Below are 21,225 nucleotides of genomic sequence, written 5' to 3' on the forward strand. Positions count from 1 at the left end.
TGAAAATTTGATTGCAAGACCTGAACTATAAGACGACTAGAAGAAAACACAGGAGAAGGTCTGTAATACGGCCTGAGCAATGGTTTCGTGGCTAGAACCGCAAAGAACAAGAAAGGAATGAAAGCAAAAATAGGCCAAAGAGATTATAGCAAACTAAACGTCTTCTGCACAACAAAGGACACAGTCACACAATAAAAAGACATTCCATGAGATGAGAGAAAATATTTGCAAATCACACATCTGTCAGTGATCAAAAACACACAAAGAACTCAAAAAACTCAATAATAAGAAAACAACTTAATTTTTAGAACTGCCAAAGGACTCTAACAGACATTTCTCAAAGTAAAGCATACAAAGGACTGACCGCTATGTGAAAAATTGAAGCCAGATATGGAGTGCATGCCTATAATCCTAGCTACTCTGGAAACTGAGCCAGGAGAACCACAAATTCAAGCCCAGCCTGGATAATTTGGTAATTCAGCAAGATACTACCTCATAATAAGTGGTTCGTGGGTGTACCCCTGTACAAAGGCCCTGAGCTCAATCTCCAGTACAGAAAGCAAACAAACCAGCAAAAAAAAAAAAAAAATCTAATGAAATCTCTAATTATCAGAGAAATGCTAGTTAAAACCACAATACATCATACCTTTTGAAATAGTTATGATTAAAAATGAAATAACTATGATAAAAAATAGCAAGTGCTGGTGAAGATCTGGAGTAAAGGGTACCCTTGCATCCTGTTAGTGGAAATTGATATTAGAATACCTTGAAAAATATAGAGATTCCTCAAAGAATTTAAAAAATAGAATTGCCGTAAGAGTCAGCAGGTCTATGTCTAGGTGCATGCCCAAAGGAGCTGAAGTCAGTCTGTTGTCAGGATGTTTGCGATTCTATGTTCATTGAGGGTATGCATTCTCCCTATGGCTAATGAAGTCGCATGTATTTTCATGTGTTTATTGGCCATTGCTATATCTCCTTTGGGAGACAATCTTTTCAGATTTCTTGTCCATCTTTGAAATGTGTTGGTTTTTGGTCATTACTATTGAATTGTAAGTTTTCTCTTTATATTCTAAATATAAATTCCTAGCCTGTTACACCACTTGCAAACATTTTTCCCACTCTATGGCTGCTTCTTCCCTTTCATGATGGTGAGAAGCCTGCGTTGCTACTGTGCCTCAAACCTGCCCTCCTGACAATGCCCTAATCCACTTGCCACTGCCGCTCCTGAGTTCTGCGTCTTCAAAAACTTCCTCTTGGTGCTAGGAAGCTCTCATATTGCTCTCTGTTTCTTAAGATGGAAGGTGTGTGTGCATGCACTTGTGTGTGTTTCCTAGAGGCCCAACTTCTTCTCCTGAAAACAGACTCTAAAGGTACTATGAATTTCTTGAATCTTGTCCAAAGTTTAATTTAAATCTGAAAAGGAGTGGCCTTTTTCCACCCAAGAAGAATGAGTTGCAAGCAGGTTCCATTGATCTGAAATACTTCGTGGCAGCTGCAGCTGCAAGACAGCCCTTGTCATTTAGGCTGGCTGTGCACTTCTGGAGGTATATTTAGGTTGCTCCTATTTAGCATTCCCAGAATAGCCATAGTTTTTTGTTTCTCAATCTTCCTCTTAGTTTTGTTCCTTCCTGCCCCAAATTTAGGATGACATATTAGATGGGTTCCAAAACCCTTTCCACCTCCGAGATTCTATGCTTTCATCAATGTCCAGATCCCCTTGGCAGGAGCACAGTGCAAGCTGCAGCTATGCCCAGAGTCCACGGGTGGGCAGAGTGCACTGTCTCCAAAATGGGAAGAGACTGCAGCCATGAGTTGCATCTATCTCTTGCACTTAATAGAATCACTGTATTATTTGATCACTACTACTACTTATATTCATAATGAAGTTCCCTATATACTAACATACGTTGGGATGAAGATAAATTTGTATTTTGCTATATCACCTCTGGGCAGAGTTGCAGATGAATAGTTTGTAATGAAAGTGACTCTTGACTCTTGTAATGTGGGCAACTTAGTGTGTTTGGCAACTCCAAAGGATGGATGAGTTGAATCTCCCGTGGTTCACATGAAGCACATGATTCTTTGAGTGCTGTGAATGAATTTGGGGCAGATTTGCAAGCTACAATCATTCTTCTTATCTCAGATGTTTTCTTAGCTTGCTATTGGACCCCAAATAGGATCCTACTGTCCTTAGAATATTAGATGCCTGCTCACTCTAAGAAATCAAAAGGTAAAACAAAACTCAGTGAGCTGCTTCTGTGTAACTTCAATTCAGCACAGAGTTTGCATGATGGCCCCACCTCTGTGATCAGGAATGTGATACCCAAATGAGAGTCTGATTTTTTTTGATGATGCTTTAGGTTTTGGGAGAAGTAGTTTTTTTCCATCTTTGTAATTTTACAAAAAGAATTGGTTTAAGGAAGGACTTAAGGTGCGTGTGAGTGAAGAGATCATGTTTTCAACGATGAAAAGGAAATAAAGTTGGGAGAGGAATGGGGATATTGAACCATCCATGTTCAGTTTGTTTATTTGGGCTCTAACATATCAAACCAAAGAAATCCCCTCTAACATGTATTTATATTAATAAACAATACATAATGGGTGCATAAAAGCCTATTCATTAAAACTAGACCCAAACTCTTTTTTTTTTTTTTTTTGTCTTTTTGAGAGTTCAGGCTGTCCTTGGGCTTTGTAGTTCAGGCTGGTCTCAAACTTGCAAGGCTCCTCCTGCCTCAGCTTCCTTAGTGCTGGAATTACAGGAGTGCGCCACCACCCCTAGCTAGACCCAACAATTTCTAACCAGTTGCCTGATGCTGATTCCTGAGTTTGGCATGCTGACAGGTCCAAATGTGTGGTGGTTGTTCTGCCCTTCTTCCATTATGATGCCAGAGTTCAGGCTTTTCATGGCCCAGATGCCTCTGAATGTCATATTCTCTACTGTTCCAAGGGGAAGGGGTATCCAGCTCATCCAGGACACAAGGAGACAGCCTGTGCTCAAGTAAAAGACAAACACTGGCACTATAACCTTCCCATTCATGTGCACACACAGGCAAAACCAAAACCGCCTATCAGCCAGGCACAGTAGTACATGCCTATAATACCAGCAGTCTACGAGGCTGAGGCAAGTGTTCTGAAAGACTGAGCCCCGCGGAGACAGGCTCATCGAGACCTTGTCTCAAAAAGCGAATGAAAAAGGCTGGGAGTGTAACTCAGTGCAAAAACACTGAATTCGATCCCTTGTGCCATGAAACAAAACAAGACAATGACACAATTACCCCAAATGTTAGCCATGTAAAGAGGTGAGGGAGAGAACAGGGAAAGGCTGCAGTGAGCTTGAGCAAAGGCAGAGGCATCCTGGCTTCCTGCAGAAGCATCTGAAAGGCGAGGCCACCACCTCTTGCTGGTCCCTGATGGAGAGCTCCATCTTGCAGGAAAGAGGCCAGATGGAGGATGCCCCAGAGCTCCCAGGTGGATACAGCTTCACTACAACGGGACAAGCTGGCACTGCTGCTAACACACCAGCAGCTCCTCTGCTTCATTAACTGCATGTCCTGAAAATTCCACAGCCAGAAAAATGTCAAAAGATTGAGTGTGTAAGATAGATGACCACATTACTAAGTTTTCATTAGATCACTGAACAGAATGGTTTGCACTGTCAGTGTTTGAGTGTCTGTCCACTTTTTATGCTTTGATTTTGTAACTTGAACAACTAGTTCTAAGATGACATTATGTAATTTAGCAACTAGTTATTTGTTAATATTAATATTTTTCTTTGAAATTATGTATTCTACTTTTTTCTGTTTTTTTTTCTTTAAATAAAAAAGAGACACAAAAATACCCAAAATAAGGAAAAGAGTGGTGTATATGGACAATTGGCATTAGAATAAATGCACTTCTAAGAAGATAGGGGTGCACTAACTTTGACAGCATGGCCTCAAAAGTTTTAAACAAAAAGAATAGAAATTGTCTATTTTAAAAGAAAAAGCAGTCTTTGTCTTATACATCCTTATTCTTGAAGACTTCTGCTTTCACTAGTTATTGCCCCTATTTAGAAAAGACACATTTTTAGACTTTGTAATACCCTGAAAGTACCCAGATAGGCCTAAATCCACCCCAAGTGGCCTGAACCTCTGAAGGAGACACCCTTCTCATTCAGCAGAGTTTCAAAGAAGTAGTGAATGAAATGGTTTTTATTGGCAATAGTAGTAAAACATAAAATTTTAAAAAGACAAAGGTAGGAGGTTTTCTACTGAGTTTTTTCAGGCTATATAAGATAAACTGATGCAGATATTATACCCATGCATATATTGAATGGTGTGACAATGATCTGTATATGAAAGGAGTATGTGAAGTTTATAAATATCATGTTGAATATAAGGTGTATATCTTGTTTTCTCCTCCTATTTCCCATGTGTTGTTGGACAATGTTTATTATATTCTTTTGTGTAAATATGCCACACTTTATCTTTCATTTCCCTGTTGTTCAGCACTTCGTTTGTTTCTAGGAACAAAGCTTGGGTGAACATCTTTGTAACATATCTGCATTTGTATCAGATTTTTTTCTCAAGAAAAAAACATCCTAAAAATGGAAATACTGAGTAACAAGCCATGAACTCGTAATTTTTAAGAATTTCAATCTATATCATCAATATATAAAAAGAATATATTGATCTTTGCTATCATCATCAGTACGACATTTCCAAGGATAATTCATCTTAAAATAAAACCAGAAAGTGGCTGAAGTCCCATATCAGATTGGCACTAGGTGATTTTGAAAGACTCGAAGTGACCAGCACACTTGTGGCGTTATGAACTATGACAATGCAGGGCACTTGGGCTTCTCTCCTGGAGGGCTACTATTACCCAGCCCTACAATAAGCCTGCCTTTGCCAAAGGCTCTACGGATTTATTTTGTTTGAAGGTAATTTAATAATCTGCAAGTCAAAAATGCCTGATACCAGCTAGATAATTTTAAAAGACCAAACTTATACATCCAGTGCTCTATCTCCACACTGATAGCTCAGGGGAGTTCTTGAGGATTCCACCAAACCTTGCCCCACACTAACCTGACCACCCTCCTTGGTCAGGAGCAGAATGTCTCTCCAGATCCCTAACCTCCCCTTGCTTCTGTCCACCATCTCTTTTAGCTGCACAGGAAAGAACAGTCCAGAAACTCCATGGAATTTTGCAAAAACTGAGGAGTGTTGCTCAAACCAGACTAAATTATTGAAAATCAATCTCTCTCTCTCTCTCTCTCTCTCTCTCTCTCTCTCTCTCTCTCGCTCTCGCTCTCTCTTACACCAAATCATCTGCCAACTAGGGCGCATTCTTACACATTATATGTAATTCTGAATGACATAAGTCAACAGTGTAAATCAACAGGTGCCATGTGAGAAACAAGAAAGACAGCATCTTCAGTGCTCATGCTCATAGGCATAGATGGAGAACCTGATTATTTCTTCATAATTTTGGCACTTCATAATTTTGGGTCTACAAAGAATTGTGCTCCCACAATTCTTCCCAAAGTCATGGAGGACTTGGACCAGCTGTGCTGAGGGGTAAACTCTTAAATGCCACCCCAGCATCCTGAAGTATCACTGGTCAGGACCTGCTCTCATTGTCTAAGGAGCAGAGTACAACACTGAAAACAGGACAGGTATGTGAATAAAAGTCCATGAACATGGGGACAGTGACCAGGAGGATGCTGGAGCTCCCAGGCCTCCACCAGGCTATGGTATTTCTCTGAAGCCCAAGGGAAGGAAAGACCTAGAACCCTGACAAGGACTGAGGGCATTCAGTGAGAAAAACATGACTGAATTACAGGTGCAAGCAAAGCACTCATGGAGATGGGTAGAGAAGCGCCTCTGGATCCCAGAAGGGGAGCCCCAGGGGCTGATGACCACTCACCAGCTACTAGGAGAGAAAGTCTTGCATGGAAGAGGATTTAGCATCTGGAAAGGAAGGATGCTTCATAGCAGGCGAAGCAGCAGAAGACAGTTCCCAAGAGGTTCTTCTGAGTGAGCATGACATGACCCAGATCCTGGGGACTGGGCAGTGACCAATAAGTAAAGGAAATGGAAATAGAGGGTATGAAAGAGGAAAGGACATATTGGGAATGATACCTTGGGAATAAGAGGAGAGAATGGAAGGGAGGGACGCTGGTGAGGACTGTGTGGGAGGAGGACAGTGTAGAGGAGGAGGTGTTGGAGAGGATTCTGTCTAGATGAGTGCACATTTATTATACAGAGGAGGTCCCGGAATTGCTGAGAGAAAGGACAGTGCCAGAAGTATTGCTTTGGGCCTTCTCTGTGATACTGCATGAGCCCCAACATCTCCTCTATGTGAGGAACATGGCACAATGTCATGGTTCTTGGTCACTTCTGTTGTTTTTGTGATGAGTTGTACAACAGCATGGAGTCAGCAGTGAGTGGATCCAGGTTTTTGCCTGGACCCACTTCCCTAATCTGGAAGTCAGAGAGGGATCTAGGTCTTCAGCTGGGGCTCAGAAAATGCTGTGAAGAGCTCGTGTTGTTCACACGTAGGGGGCTCTCACTGTGTGGAGCCCTTTTTAGTAGTGGTTGGACTCCCTTAGTTCCTGACAGGTACTTTCACTCTGGCCAAGAGCTGTCTCTGACCTAGAAGAGACACCTGACCTAGAAGACCTGCCGTTATAGACCCTGACAAGCTCTGCTTCCTTCTGCCTTGGTGGCTCTCCATCCATCAGTTGCTGCAGCCATCATTACAGAGTGTCCTGAGCAAGGCTGACCACTCCAGGCAGTCAGCCCAAGTGCACAGAGCCTCCAAGGCGAGGTGGAAGATGACTGCTATCCTTAGAGAGTCTGAGAACTCTGCAGGTATATAGGCCTCTGAGATCAGGCCTTATAAAACTCTGTGTCTGACTCAGCCTCCGCGTCCTCATGAAAGGAGATGTTGACTGCACTCAGAAGCAAGAGGTGAGCAGTAGCAAAAGCCTGGCTTAGCCTAGACATCTGTCTCCTGTGCAAGCTGATCCTCATCCCTTGATTCACCCTTGGAAGCAAACAGTGGTAAAGTATCAGGCTCCAGCATGGCCAAGGATCCAATTTAGGTCAGTATTCTAGTTTCCACTGCACGAGGAGCAAGAGTCGAAGACTCTGGGTAGTGGCCAGCTACAGTGGGTGAGTCATTTAGACACCAGCAGCAGCTATTTCTGAACTAAATAGCATCAGATCTCTTGTCTCACCTTGAACCTAGTGTCTCCTTCTCCAAAAACACTTCTCCAAGATCAAGTCTGGGAGAGGCAGAGACACAATTTAAGCAAGAGAAGGATAGGCAGCATGGTTTCCTCACTCCCACACCATGTGGGCAGCAGAGGACAGGCTGAGAGGAGAGGGAAGCAGACAATTCCAGAAAACTCCAGCATACACTCATTGTCTCCTTCTTTCTTTTCATCCTTTCTGCTTTAAATACCTTCTCTAAAAGCCATGTGCTATGTTGGATATGAGATGTGGTACATCAGAGGTAGCCCTCCCCTTTACAGGACCCCATGCAAAAGAATAAAATAATAACCCCATGTGTACTGGGTCTATTTGCCAAATACTATTTTAAGCACTTTACATATGATTCCCTTGATCTTCACATAGCATTATAAGGTCAACACTTATTATCCCACTTTAAAGATGAGGTGGCTGAGGATGAGGAGGTGAATAGGCCACAGTGATATTGTTTCCCCTATCCTGTACCAAATTGCACTGGGGAAGGGGGTTGCAGAAGCACGATTTCCATTGCCCTGTGTCAAAAAGACCTCCTGTGTTAGTCCCTCTCTACTTCCTTTCTCTATACTGACCACAGCTAGACCTCATGGAGGGCCGGGGAAAGGAAGTGTTCCCAGGTTCCCATCGCTGGAGCCCCCTACTCCAGCTGTGCTGTGCTCCCAGAGCTCAGCTCCCACACACTTGGCTCAGCCCTCCAGAGGAGTACCAGCTGGTGTCAGCCCCCGAGCCCTAGGAGAGGCCCTCACTAGTAGTGACAGGAGAATAACAGACACTCTCTCCCTTCCCTCTGCTTCCATCTTTGCTCGCCCTAACACTGGCTCTGGGCAGCCCCAGCTGTTATATCATCACCCCTAGGATCGACCTGAAAACCTGTGCCCCAGCTGGAGTTATGCAACCTTGATGTTTCTCCTTGAAAAAAAGAAGAGGAAATTTAGTGGGTCTCTGATGAGTCTCAGTTTGTCCTTATGAGGCACATCAGTGCCTGTGGAAGAAGAGGGGACATCTGAGGAAGAAGGTACTCAAGAACTCAGGTACCCCAAGTCCTCAGTCTGATGGTCCTTGTATCAGCGTTTTGGAAGAGGTACCAATTTTCCCTGCTGAGTGGCCAGGCTGAACCATGGTACACAGGACAGCATTTTTGGCCCTTGGGCTTCCTTGTCTACTGGAAATGCCAATGCAGTCCACTATGGAAGCCTCTGCAGGCTGCACACAAATTATCTGGTTCCTGGCATCACTTGATGTGATTATTTTAAGCACTGGTAACCACAAAAACAAATTTGTTATTTTTACTACTTAGTATGGGGACGAACTATAAAACAGTACTGATATTTCACAGTGAATTAATTGAAATGGAATGTTTTCTAATTCTTGAAAACCCTAATTGAATTTAAATTTGAATTACTTTGAGCATTGTAAGTAAAGTTCTCACATAGCCAACCAAGAGTATAATTTTAACAATATTTTTCAAACCACATGAGGTTTTAATCCATGAGTAGAACATAATACAAGTGAATCAGTTGAACATAATCAGCTTTTTTTCAATGATAGAATAGAATAGAATAAACATAATGTGTTTATGTGATAAAGGTAGTATTTTATTAGTTTAACCAGATATATATATATATATATATATATATATATATATTGCACATATATGCTTACATGCACTGTAGATACCTGTATACATACATGCACATCTGTGTGTAAGAGATGTGATGTAAAATGTATTTTTCCCGATTTCTAAAATCAAAACATGATTTAAAAATGGTAAGATTAACCTTTTAGTTTACAATTTTTGACAAATGTAAAATGCATTTCTAGTTATGACAAAAAAGTGAGACAGCCACTTAAAGCAAAAGCCTGCTTAACTAACTGAAGGACAGCATGCTTCGAAGATTTTTCCAGACTCTGACAATTGTCATATCCAGGAAGATAATTTCATACACACCAAACGCTGAAGCCCGCAGAACCTGAGAGATGCTAAATTTTGTTTTAGCAGTACCACCTTTTTTACAAAGCACATTTAATCAAGAACTCAGCAGATAAAAGCATAGTTGCTTTGCCAAGAGCCAGAAGCGGAGTTGCAAACTGCTACTGTGCTAAATCAGACCTTCTTGGGTCCCAGAAGAAGAAACCTAAGGCTGGCAGAGACTGAATGGCCTCCAGAGTTCGGTTGCCTCGTGTTGGCAGAAACTGAGCTCAAATCCAAGCTGCTGACTGCTGTCCAAAGCATGTGCCATGTCACCTTGGTCTCCAGGGACCACTCAATCCCAGCAAATAGAGTAGGGCAAGGAAGCTATCAGTAATTGGAAACTACCACGTGAAACAGAATGGGCGTGCAGCTCCTATGGATGCCAGAGTGAGCTGGTCCAGAAAGACCTTAACTGGTTTTTGAATGACATGGGGCTGAAGATAAGCCCTGATCTGAGAGCCTGATGAGCAATCGGCTGGGCCCTGCCCTAGGGGGTGGAGTGCAATTTTATTAGTCCCTCAGGAATAGGGGAAACTGATCATTTTGTTTCCTTTCTTTTCCACAACTCTTCTTTTCCTTCCTTCCTCTTTGGTTTGTGCATGGGAAGCAAGAGGAAATAGAAAACCCATCCTGGTGGCTGGCGAATGCCCAGGTGTGCTACCTTCTGTGTCTTCACAGCAGGTCCATCAATATTCAGACAGTAACACAAGCCCACTTTGCATAGGTCTACCAGGCCAGACTGCCATCAATTTTCCTGTCCACTCTTCAACCAAATCAATGAAAACAATGAGCAAACAAGAGTGAGCTTAGTGACAATGAACAGGTGTCTTGTCATCATCTTGTGCAAGCTGAATGAGTGCTGGGCTTTGATGAGCGAGCTGTCATATATGCATTTGTCAGTCACAAGAAAGAGCTATGTGGTAGTGGGACCTGAAAAATCACCCCAACGGCCTGTTCAGATAAATGCCTCTAATATTACATGTAAGACCGATAGGTTCTCAGTAATAGATATCCTTCAGGTGTCAGTTTATACTAAGAGGAATAGGGTCAGAAGTCAAATGGCCCATCCTTTGTCGTGGGTATTGCTCATCTTTCATGAGTTTCCTTTCATCCTTAGAAGAATTATTAGTATATTTTTATTAAAAATTGGAGATTTGAATTTTTAAGTGAAGAGTGTAGGCAATCTTCTAGTTATTCTTGAGAGTTAGGCTTTTACAGTCTAACTTGACTGTGAAGTTTTAAAAGGTTAGACTTCTAAAAATGTGAGCAGTACGTGCTCATGTATCAGTATATGTGAGCCAGCCTCAGCTTTCCTATCCATAAAACAACCTCCTCTAACCTCTTAGATAATTTCACTTGGGTTTTTAAATAAGGACCCCTGCTGCATGTCACTCCCAAAAGGAAGTGTTCCCTTAGAATTTGTCAGTACTCACAAGGTTGAGCAGGCAGGAAACTGATTTCAGAAGTCTGAGAAATTCTGTGGGGTTTCGAGGATTGGTAGGATAGGGTTTGGAGGTTTTTTGTTTGTTGGTTGGTTGGTGTTTTCTTTTTTTTGAAACACAAGTTGAGAGAGAAACTCAAAGTTGAGAAAGTGAAAGACTGAAAAGCACAGTGTTTAAATTGATCAAGGGGAAGAGATTGAGATGACAGTCGGGAAGTAGAAGTTAACAGATAAGAGGAGGTAATGACCCCCCAGGAACCAAAAGTTTCTAGAATAAGTTTCCCGGCAAGGAGGAAACAGAATTAGGCAGCGATTACTTAATGATAGAAGTTTGTGACCAGAGTATTTAACAGTATTTGTTAACTTTCACAATACAGAACATTGCAATAAATAGAAAGTAGATTTTTAAAATCAGGGAAGTATTTATTGAGCGCTCTTCATTGTGAGTCACCTAGCAGTGCAAGTGTGCAGAGGCACGAGATGAGCCCAAGCCCAGCTGCTCCAGGAGTGCTCGGCTGCAGGAACACAGTGAACTCTTATCAAACCGCACTCAGATGGAAGGACAGGGGTTGTGGACTGCCCACATATTTTCTTCACAGATGTGAACTAGTTATACGACAAGCTTTCATCTCATACTTATACTAAGAAAGAAAATAGCATAGTGGTGATGAGCCCAGGTTGTAAAGACGTGAATCTAAATCCTATTAGGCCACTTACTCCATGAGCTAGGACATTTTATTTACCTCTCCTAGTCTCAGCTTTCCTATCTCTAAAACAGCGCCACAGTGACCTTACAGAACTTTTGCAAGTAGAAACTGAAATGATTTCTGTAAAACATGCAACAATTACTGATATCAAAAATAGGTATCATTATGATGTATTTATTAGGTCAATAGTAAATATTTATTGAAGAATTTACAAACAACACAGAGAAATATGATTTTCCAATAAACAGAACTTCTTTAATATCTAATGAGAAAATGTTCTGCTCTAAATTTATTCTCAAAGGAGGAAATAGTTTCTTTGTAGCATCTTCACTGGGCACCTTGGGACAAGTTCCCCTTTGACGGTCTAGTGGAGATGAACACTAGAGGGCTCTGCAGGGACCGGGCCACATCTCCCGCTGTGGTGATGGGAAAGCAGCCCTGAGCTGTCCAGCCTGCGAGACTCCGCCCTTCTCTTCATCAATGTCCTTAAGAGAGCAAGCAATGGCAAGCGCTCTGTTTCTTCACCGGCACGGCAGTGTGCAGGTGAATGGATGTCACCAGCAATCGTTTCCGGGTGCCAAACTAGCACAGCGCTGTTCTAGGGTTGCTCTCCACCTGTACCAATCCGCCAAATTACCCTTGCTGGCCGTTAGAATGACACAGTACCTTGCAATATCAAATTTGAGGCTAGTTCTGAAATGGAGTAAGGACTTAACCAACAATAGCTGCAAAACCCATCTTGTATCTGAACTGATCGTCAGATTCCCTGTAGTGGCTGGGGCCAGTACTGTTTGGGACGTATGAGTGTAATTTCATATGTTGGACAACTTGAATTCTGGGGCTGCAGGCGCCCTCTACTTCCATGGTGAATGACACACTATCCAGGATTAACCCTGAACAGTAAAGACCCCTCTAGACTGGGTGGTCACACAGGGAACTTCTGGCCAGTGATGCAATAGGTAAATCACAGCTTTGTAACAAGCACATTGGCCAGTAGCTTACAGCGAGGCTAATGGAAGGTGAAAAGCTTGCTGGCAAAAGGTACCTGGGACCTGGGACCTGGGACCTGGGACCTGGGACTGGGACCTAGGACCTAGGACCTGGGTAGATGAGGAGCTTTTCTCTTCTCCCAGAAGTTTTGCCTCTGTGGACGTTCTCTTCCCCAAACCCATCAGTCTGTCCACAAGATCAGACAAGATAATGCTCCACTGGACTCAAGAAGCAAATACAAGTTGCTTTGATCTGACTCCCCTAGCAAAGCAACTCAGGACAGCACAGGGAGGAGTCACCTCTCCTTCCAAAGTCAAACACTACCCTTGCCTTACTTCTGATAAAAAAGAAAAAGAAAAAGAAAAAAGGAATGGAACTTCTGCGACACTGAGGCTGGAGCGCTCAAGGTCTCCCTCAAAGGCGCTGGTCCCTTCCTTTATTGGGCCAGCGGAGAGGTGTAGCCCGAGACGGCTGCAGCCCGATCTGGCTCTCAGCCAGGGAGGGCCCTGGCACCGCGCCTGGCCGCTCGGGGCGGGGCGGAGCAGGTGAGCGGGCCGGGCGGGCGTGGGGAGTGTGCTCGTACGTGACGTTGGAGTTTGCTGCAAGCGCGGAGTCGGAGGCTGTGCGCGCGTGTGTGGAGCGCCGCGCGGCCGGCCGGGGACGATGTGCGTGGCGGGGCTGCAGCCGCAGTGAGCGCGGCGAAGGACCGGAGCGGGCGGCAGCCTGGGACCTGGCCCTGGGGGCGAGGAGGAGGCCGCGTGGCCGCGGGCCCGAGGCACGCCGCCCGGCCCCAGGATGTAGCCAGAGGCGGCGGCAGCGCTCCGGAGGTGGCCGGCTCACCATGAAGAAGCACTCGGCCCGGGTGGCCCCGCTCAGCGCCTGCAACAGTCCGGTCCTGACCCTCACCAAAGTGGAAGGTAATGGGGCGGCGCCGGGCGTGGGCCGCAGTGCAGAGGGACCCGGCTGCAGCCGCAGCCCCCGCGCCTGTCCCGAGACCCACGCCTGTCCGCGGGTACCGACCTGCACGCTCCGGCGCCACCGTGCTCTCGCGCACAGTGGGTGCCACGAGCTGGGTTCGGCTGCCCAACCCGGCAGACCAGAGGTGTTGTCCGCGGGCTCGTAGGCGCTGCTGGAGGCTGGTGGAAGCTGGGCACGTTTCCCGGCTCTGAAGCCACCCCTGGCAACCAACTAAAGGACGTCGGGGCTGGCAAGTGTGGGGAAATCCCTGCTCCAGCCTGTAAACAGGTTCCTTCCCAGGCCTTAGGGGAAGTGAGCGATGTGAGAGGTCCCCGGAATGTGTCCCCATCCTCCTTGTAGCCCTTTCAACCTGAAACCACCCTCACCAGGGGGATGTGACCTGGAGCAGGGGGGCAGGATGAGGCTGTGCCTTACTCAGATCCAGCTGCCATTCCCTGACCTAAAAGGGGACCTTGCTTTCTAGCCAAGAGAGACTCTCCGTCCTTAACTCCTCCTCCAGGGCAGCTGTACCAGGACTTCCCCTGCCCCCTTTCTGGAGCTCACTGGACTGGCCAGAAGAAGCCTGAGAAGGGCCTGCCAGCCTAGGAGGGAGCAACCCCTCTGTGGGTTAGGAGCCCAGGAGCTCAGCTCACCAAGCCCAACAGCACAAGCAATCAGGGAAGCTGATCTCTGCTGTTCCCTGGAGTCAGGCCTCTGGGTGCATGAGAACCTTGCACTCCATTTGTGAGCTCTTATTTTTTGTAATAAGTCTGAGGACCAGTAGAGACAAAACAGGCTGTTAACAACGTACCTGGGTGCTCCAAGCATGGCAGTCCACAGAAGTGTGTTGGTGGCCATCCTGGGTATTGTAGATGAGGTCTAAAGCCCAGAAAGGTGGGTAGATTGACCTACAGCTAGCAACTGGTGAAGCAGGAGGGCATCCTAAACTGTCTGGCCCAAACCCCATGCTTTTTTCAGAGCACTGGTTTGCAAGTATGTACCTATTTCTTATTATTTCTTCTAAGAGGTTTTGTGTTTTTTGTTGTGGTCTCAAAAAGACCTGGTAGCTGTCATTAACACCAGAATCAGTAAAAACCTTTCCTAGGGAGCATGGGATTCTAAGCCTCCTCCAGCCCTGGCTCAGATACTGTGTGAGCAGGGGAGGAGGAGTTTGAGTGTTTGTGCCTCTTAGGAAAGCAAAGAATGTATGCCCACTCACAGGGTCCTCCTGGGAGGTCACCACCTTCATCTGCTCACTGGAGAGGTTGGCACTTCTGTCCAGGAGTAGGGTGTCCCCTTTGGCACCACAGCCCTCCTCTGCGCTCAAAGGAGAGTGCCAGCCGTGGGTGGTAAAGCCACCTGGGTTGGCTACTGTGGCCCAAGCAGTGCTATAAGACAAGTGAGTGGTACCAGGCACAGGCTCTCTCTCCATCCAAGCCTGGAGTTGCCTTCTGGGAATGAAAATGAGCATCCCCTCCCATTACCTTAGGATGCTTGCAGGTGAACTTGAGTGTGCCTCCCACACTGACATCAGCCACTGCTTTACTGTGGGCTTGGCTTAAACAGTATTTCTGCATTCATTTCTGTTGGTCTTAGACAAGTGGGTTGGACTAAGAATTGGACAGATGGAGGATCTGCCCCTTAGTTTGACTTTGTGTAAAGCATGAACACTGAACTTCAGTTTCCTCTGAAATAAAAGAGAAGTAATAATAGACCTCTGCAGAAGGTTAGGAAGGAGTTGAGGTGAGGAGAGTGAGATATAATGCATACCTGCCACAGTTGGTGCTTAATAACTACCAGCCAATCCCCCGGTCACAGATAGGCTCCTTCAGCAAACCTTGCCACTGTCATAGAGTCCATTGTGGGATCCTGTCTAGAAATACCTGCCAAGTAGCAGCAGCTAGGTTCCTTTGTGTGGGGGTCACCTATAAGCAGAGCAGCCAGTCTGCAGGTCAGGGCCTGGGAAGACCTGCCCTGGGTATGCCTGAGCTCACAGAGCTCTTTCCCTCTGCTTGAGTTTTTCCCTTGATGTGTTTTGTGTTGTTTGGTTCTTGGACTGTTTTTCTAAAATGATCTGCATCTTGTGTGCTTGCTTTGGAAGTATTGAATCCTTTGGTTTTGCCTGGGGTGCACATGGCAAGGTGGTCCCCATAGTGTGGCTCTTTGTATGTGAATGTATACAGGGTGCAAGGATGGAATATAGACAGCAAGGAATATTTATTAGCTTGCAGATTGTGTCATCTAAGGGGAGCCAAGAAGGCACCACGTGTGGTACATATAAAACCAAAATAGAAAATGCATTGCTTGGTTAAACTCAAACACAGGAAGATGGACAAGATGACTTCATTTACTCTGAACAAATACGTCATCCATCTGTACTATTTGTCCTGTGACAGCTTGGCAAGGCCCTGGGAGTACAGCAGTGAACAATGTTAGCTTTGGTCTCTTAGGGAAATGTCATTCTAGTACAAAAGAGATGTACAGATAGATAAATTATCAAATAAAAGGTAGAGAGTTCTGGAACAAAGCTAAGAACAGAGTGTCACAGAGAAACTGAAAATTGAGCAATCTGAGGAGGTGTTCCTAGGGGGAGGCCATCTAAGGAGGAAGCCTGCTGAGGAGGAAGCTTTCCAGGAGGAGGCCTGTCTGAAAAGGAGGCCTATCTGAGGAGACTTTCTGAGGTAAAGAAGGAGGAGCCCTTCTGAGAGGACCCTTTTCTGAGAGCAGAAGCTCTTCTGAGGAGCAGACCTTCTGAGCTGAGTTCCTCCTGAGGAGGCGGCCTTCCTGAGGTGGAGGTGTCACCACTGAGGCTAGGGGATGTGAGGAAGCGTGTCGGGCATGCGGAGGATGAGAAGATATTTCAGGGAGAAGGGAGAGTGTGTGCACGGCTCAACCAGGATGCATGAAGTCAAAGGGGCTGGCCTTGGTAGGGGCTAAAACCTAAAAAGTAGTGTCTGGTCAGTTTGAGGGTTTTGTTATGTCTAACAGTATATCACGTTTTAATGTTCTTTTCTTGGCTTCTCTATGAGAAGCAAACACTGAATATTGATCAGTGGCACATCTCTCGTAGAGTATCATTTGCTAAGATCGTCCTGTATTCATAATCAGCTAATTCATGTCTAGTAAAATTACATACAACACAACGAGTATCCCCAAGGGGTCGTCGTAAATGGTATAGATAGAGTGAAATCTTTGGAGTGAGATGGATGGGACTTAGTGCCCTCTTCACCCAAGCAGAGTAATCTTGGCTAATGACTAAAGCTCTCTGGGAATCATTTCTCTTATATGAATAATATATTCCCCATAATAACAAAGATCATTTTTTTCTAATGAATGCCTACCATGTTGTGCATCCTAAGCTGAGAGAGATGGCTCCATTTTATCTCTGTTCCTCCCAAATGAAGGGGAAAGCATTGTTATCCCACTTTAACAGATGAGGAGATTGGGGCTCAGAGAATCATTCACCCAAAATTATTATGGAGGTAGAAAGCAAAGTGCCTTGCTTCAAATCCATACCTGATTACCTCCAAATGTGGAAGCCTTTCACAAGACTGAGAAGGTGAGAGAATTACAGCATTGCATAACACTTTGTAGGTGCTCAGTAAATGTTTGTCCCATAAAGTTCCCGCTGCAGTATGGCTCAGGGGTCTGAGTTTTGCCAGAACACAGAGGACCCATGGTTTTTGGTGATATTCTTAATACTAAGTTCTCTAGAGGAACTGAGCAGTCTCAGCTGCCCCCAAAGCATGCGTGGCTACGCTATTTCTGTCACTAGGATAAGACTTGTCCTGAAATGCTTGGTTGTTCATCATGTGGAGACCCACCCCTGCTGGCCCAATCTCAGAATTCTTGAGAAGCATAATGATAAACATTCCCTGTGTTCAGAAATACTTGTTTCTTTGACTGGTTCTAAGTCTGAAACATCAGTGATAAAACTTACTATTAGTCAAATTATATTAGTTAATACGTGCAAGAGAATAAACCAGGTGTTTTAGAGGGATACCAAGACAAGTAAAACAACCCCTGACCCAAAAGAGCATCCAAACAAGTAGAAATATCAGAAATGAACTAAAGATCAGAAATCCAAATAAAGATATCCTGTGAAAATATAATTTTTTTATTTCATGGAAAGAGTACAAAATAAATGAAAAAGACTCATTTCTTGGGGACTCAAATGGTCCTACCTTATACTCTGGCCATGATTACCGTCTTCTTTGCCAAAATGACATAAAATGACAGGGCACCTCTTCCTGCAAAGGCCTGTAGGTGGCCATAAGATCTCTTTGAGAATCTGTCTCATTACCAAGTACAGGACAGTGACTCCACATGAATTGGCATTGCTCTTTCTGAGAACACAGTTGGAGTGGCACAGTGGAGGATATCGTCTTTGCACTTGGCAGTCACGTGTAAGAAATGGGAAGTAAGAATTGGCATCCTTAGCAGAAAAAGCCTCAGAGATGGAGGGCAGAGCTGGGAAGGGTGGCACACAGAGGGCACCTAGCAGTGGCTGCTGGGCCAGAGCTTATGTTACCTGAGAATGCAGTAGAGGGAAGAGGATGGTGAACACATCCACAGGCAGACTCTGAGGATCCCAGAGCCCAACAGAGGGGGTTAAATCAGTTAGGGAATGGAGCCAAAAGAGACAAAAACACCACTTGATTGTGGGAAAATAAGACAGCCGAAGGTAGCAGCAGTGTTCAGAGCATGAAGCCTGTTTCACTGGCCACAGTGAGTTAAGTCTTAATAAAGGATTCAGGGTAGAATAAAAACTTCCAAAGTCTACCACATGTGATAAGAGTCAAAGCTGAGACTCTTGTGTATAGGGTGTATGTGCCTATGCATAAATGTGTGTATCACATTGGAGACACAGTGCAAGTCCTATTTGAGAAGAGGAGAAGGTCTCGTGAGATGAGGACTCATGCCAAAAAGGAACCACAGAGTCTGAACGTGCGCTCATGGTCCTAACTGGGGTGGTGAAGCTGCTTCCTGCTCACCATGAGGCCTTGACCTTGGCTGCTCCTTTTGGTGCTCACAGCATCCCTACATGGTAGGTCTTAATGTGGTTCCCATTGCACAGGTGAGAACATCAAGTGAGGAGCAGTGAGGTGACTGAGAAATCCACTTTGTGGTTGGTTCATGTCCTAGCCACAGCACATTGTGCAGTGAGACATGACCCGGAGAAGACAGATCCACAGATCGTGACTAGTGTAGAGTAGAAGACTGGGAAAAGACTAGGAGCCTGAACACTTCAGGGAATTGAAAAAGCATTATCAGTAAAGCAGAGAGGGAAAACCCATCTGTGAGGAGATGGGGTCAAATTCAGACATGTCAAGTTTGAGACCTCAATGTACAGCAGGTAAGGAGAAAGGAGAACGAAGTGGAAAGGCCTGAGGGAGAAGTCAAGGAATTGGGAATAAACAGTTAAGTGCAGAGCGTTGGGGAGATACAGGAGGAAAAAGAGACGTTGAATCAGCTAGACCTGATGAACAGACAATGCAGTAGCATAAAGCTGGGGATATGGCTCAGTGGCACAGCACCTGCATGGTAAGCACAAGGTCGTGAGTTTGATTCCCAGTACAAATATATATATATATATATACACTGTGGGAAGAAAATCAAAGGAGAATGTATCTGGTGCTTTCCCAGTGCTGGAACAAAATACCCAGCATGTGAAAATTAAATGAGAGGTTTATTTTGGCACACAGTTTTCAGTGGGTTCAGACCATGGTTGGTAGGTAGCAGGATGAAAGGATAAAGTGGAAGGTCATAGCAGAAGAAAGTTGTTTACTCTGTGGTAGCTGGGAAGCAAAGAGAGAGAAAAGAGGAGGCAGAGACAACAATACAGCCTTCCAGGGCACACCCCCAGTGGGTCCACCTCCAGCTAGGCCCCATCTTCTAACAGCACAGTCAGTCATTAAACTTATCAATGGATGAATGCATCAGTGAGTACAGCACCCCCAGGACGCAGTCACCTTCCAGATACGTGAGACTTTGGAGGACATGTTAGATCTAAACCATAATGGAGAATGATGTGTGAAATGCTGCCAAGGGAATGTGATTTGCAGAAATAATTTTAAGTGATTGTTGGTCTGGGATCCAGAATGTAAGGGGTGAGTTGTCTAATGAGGAGGGAAGCAATGGCAGGACTTTGCCAGGCACCTGGATGTGACTGATGCAAGGGCAGTTATGCTGTCTTAAGAGGATTTCAAGCATTTTTGAAATCTGGCAGAAGGCAGCTTATTCCAGAACAGGTTTCAAGTAGTCCCAAGTGAAAGGTGATTGATGTAGCCGTGGCCTGGAGGAGGAGAGAGGCATGGGAGGAAGGTACTGGATGAGAAGGGGGTGGTTAGCCTTGGAAAGGAGCAGGGGAGGATGATGGGCAGACACAGAGGGATACGGAGATGTGGAGGAGGGAAGTCAGCAGAGGGACCTGTGCTGGAGACTTTGATCTTTGTAACGTAGGATGCAGAATCATCTACTGAAAGTGATGGATGGAACTGAAGGCTTGAAGAGGTGGGAAAAGGTTCAGAATAGCTCTGTTGAGAGAGCCAAGATGAGATTTAATTCTTAAAAGCCTTTTTGGCAAGTGATACATTTCCACGGGTTAAGATATCTTATAACTCAGGAAAGGGGTTTCGGATGGAAGAATGCTGGGTGAAATGTTGGACACCAGGTTTCATTTCCTGCTGCTGGGTAGTTAATTAATATATCAGACATGCTGCTCACCTCTGGGAACCTGGCCTTCTTTTTCTGGGAAGAAAGGGCATTATAATAGATCTTCCCTGGGCTGTTTCAGTAGGAACATTCTATGAGACTATTAAATAGCTTTTTCATCAACGGAGATCTGTTTATTTGATCAAAGCTCTCACTAGCCTCGGCAGAGGGCTGCCCTCTGAAACACTGAGACTGGGGACAGTAGGAAATGTAGCGTACACATGCTTACCCATGTGTGTGAACGCTGTGTGCATGCAGATGGCCAGACTTGCAGGGGGTGGTTTTATAGCTAAGCAGGAAGTGGAAACACCAACCAGGTGAGCACAAGTTGTTCCGTGAGTTTTCAGCCACAGGGAGCCACTGGGCACGATGGAACCCTAGACAGTGATGGGGCACACAAAAGCACAAAAGGCCGTGAAAGAAGCTGTGCAACTTCAGCGCTCTGCCTGGGGCATGTTAAAACCTCAACACCCACAGCTGTCCTCAGCCATTTCACCACCTGTGGGACAGAGTGTTTGCCTGTGAGCGGGGGATTAAGCCTGGGAAGTCATGTTTAACATTTTAAGATCAAACCCACATTGGTTCTTGACTGAGCAAGTTCAGTCCTGCCTTATTGATGCATAGGACTTTGCTGAAAACTGAGCATATTTTAGAAAACAATGTTGTTTTCTTAAGAGAAATTGTGAAATGGCTCATGCCATTAGCTATAGTTTTGCTCGAGTTCTACTGCTCATTTTTATCTGGTACTCCACCTAACCTAATTAGAGTCTGCTGGGCCAGACTCTCCACAGTAGAAGATGCCAGTGTCACTTCTTGAAGGGCTCACAGGCCATAGGGAAGCAGGCTTTCTTCTGGAGTTGTGCTCCTGTATTATGTCACCTGCCCTCTCGTTCTGTTTTGGGGTGTTCTTATTGTTGTTGCTTGTTTGTTGAGATGAGTCTTACTATGTTTCCCATGCTGGTCTCAAATTCCTGGGCTCAAGTGATCCTCCTGGCTCAGCTGGGACTACAGTCTTATGCCATCTTGCCTAATTTAATCTGCTCTCTTGTAAGCCTGGCTACTATGTGAGTTCCAACAGCCTGAACTCCAATTTACAATGCTAACTGCCCTACAGGAAAAACATCAAAAAAGATGAGTGTGCACATTTGACTCAGTTTATATATGGGTTGCCACCAGCACCAAAATATCATG

General features: G+C 45.0%; 1 protein-coding gene across 4 annotated transcripts in view; it reads left to right on the top strand.

Annotated features, from left to right (window-relative positions):
* Slc35f3 (solute carrier family 35 member F3) overlaps positions 1 to 21,225 on the top strand; it is a 337,034-nt gene that overhangs the window by 233,612 nt on the left and 82,197 nt on the right. Inside the window, exon 1 of one of the 4 annotated variants that reach the window (XM_003473520.5) lies at positions 12,927 to 13,280. The exons of the other annotated variants lie outside the window; for them this stretch is intronic. Within the exon in view, the coding sequence (XP_003473568.2) occupies positions 13,205 to 13,280 (76 nt within the window). The 5' untranslated portion in view covers positions 12,927 to 13,204. Of the gene's footprint in view, positions 1 to 12,926; positions 13,281 to 21,225 lie in introns of those variants that run through there. 4 annotated transcript variants of the gene reach the window in all.

Source organism: Cavia porcellus, unplaced genomic scaffold (assembly GCF_034190915.1).
Source record: "Cavia porcellus strain 051 isolate PalLab524CR breed Dunkin Hartley unplaced genomic scaffold, mCavPor4.1 scaffold_13, whole genome shotgun sequence".
Lineage (NCBI taxonomy): Eukaryota > Metazoa > Chordata > Mammalia > Rodentia > Caviidae > Cavia > Cavia porcellus.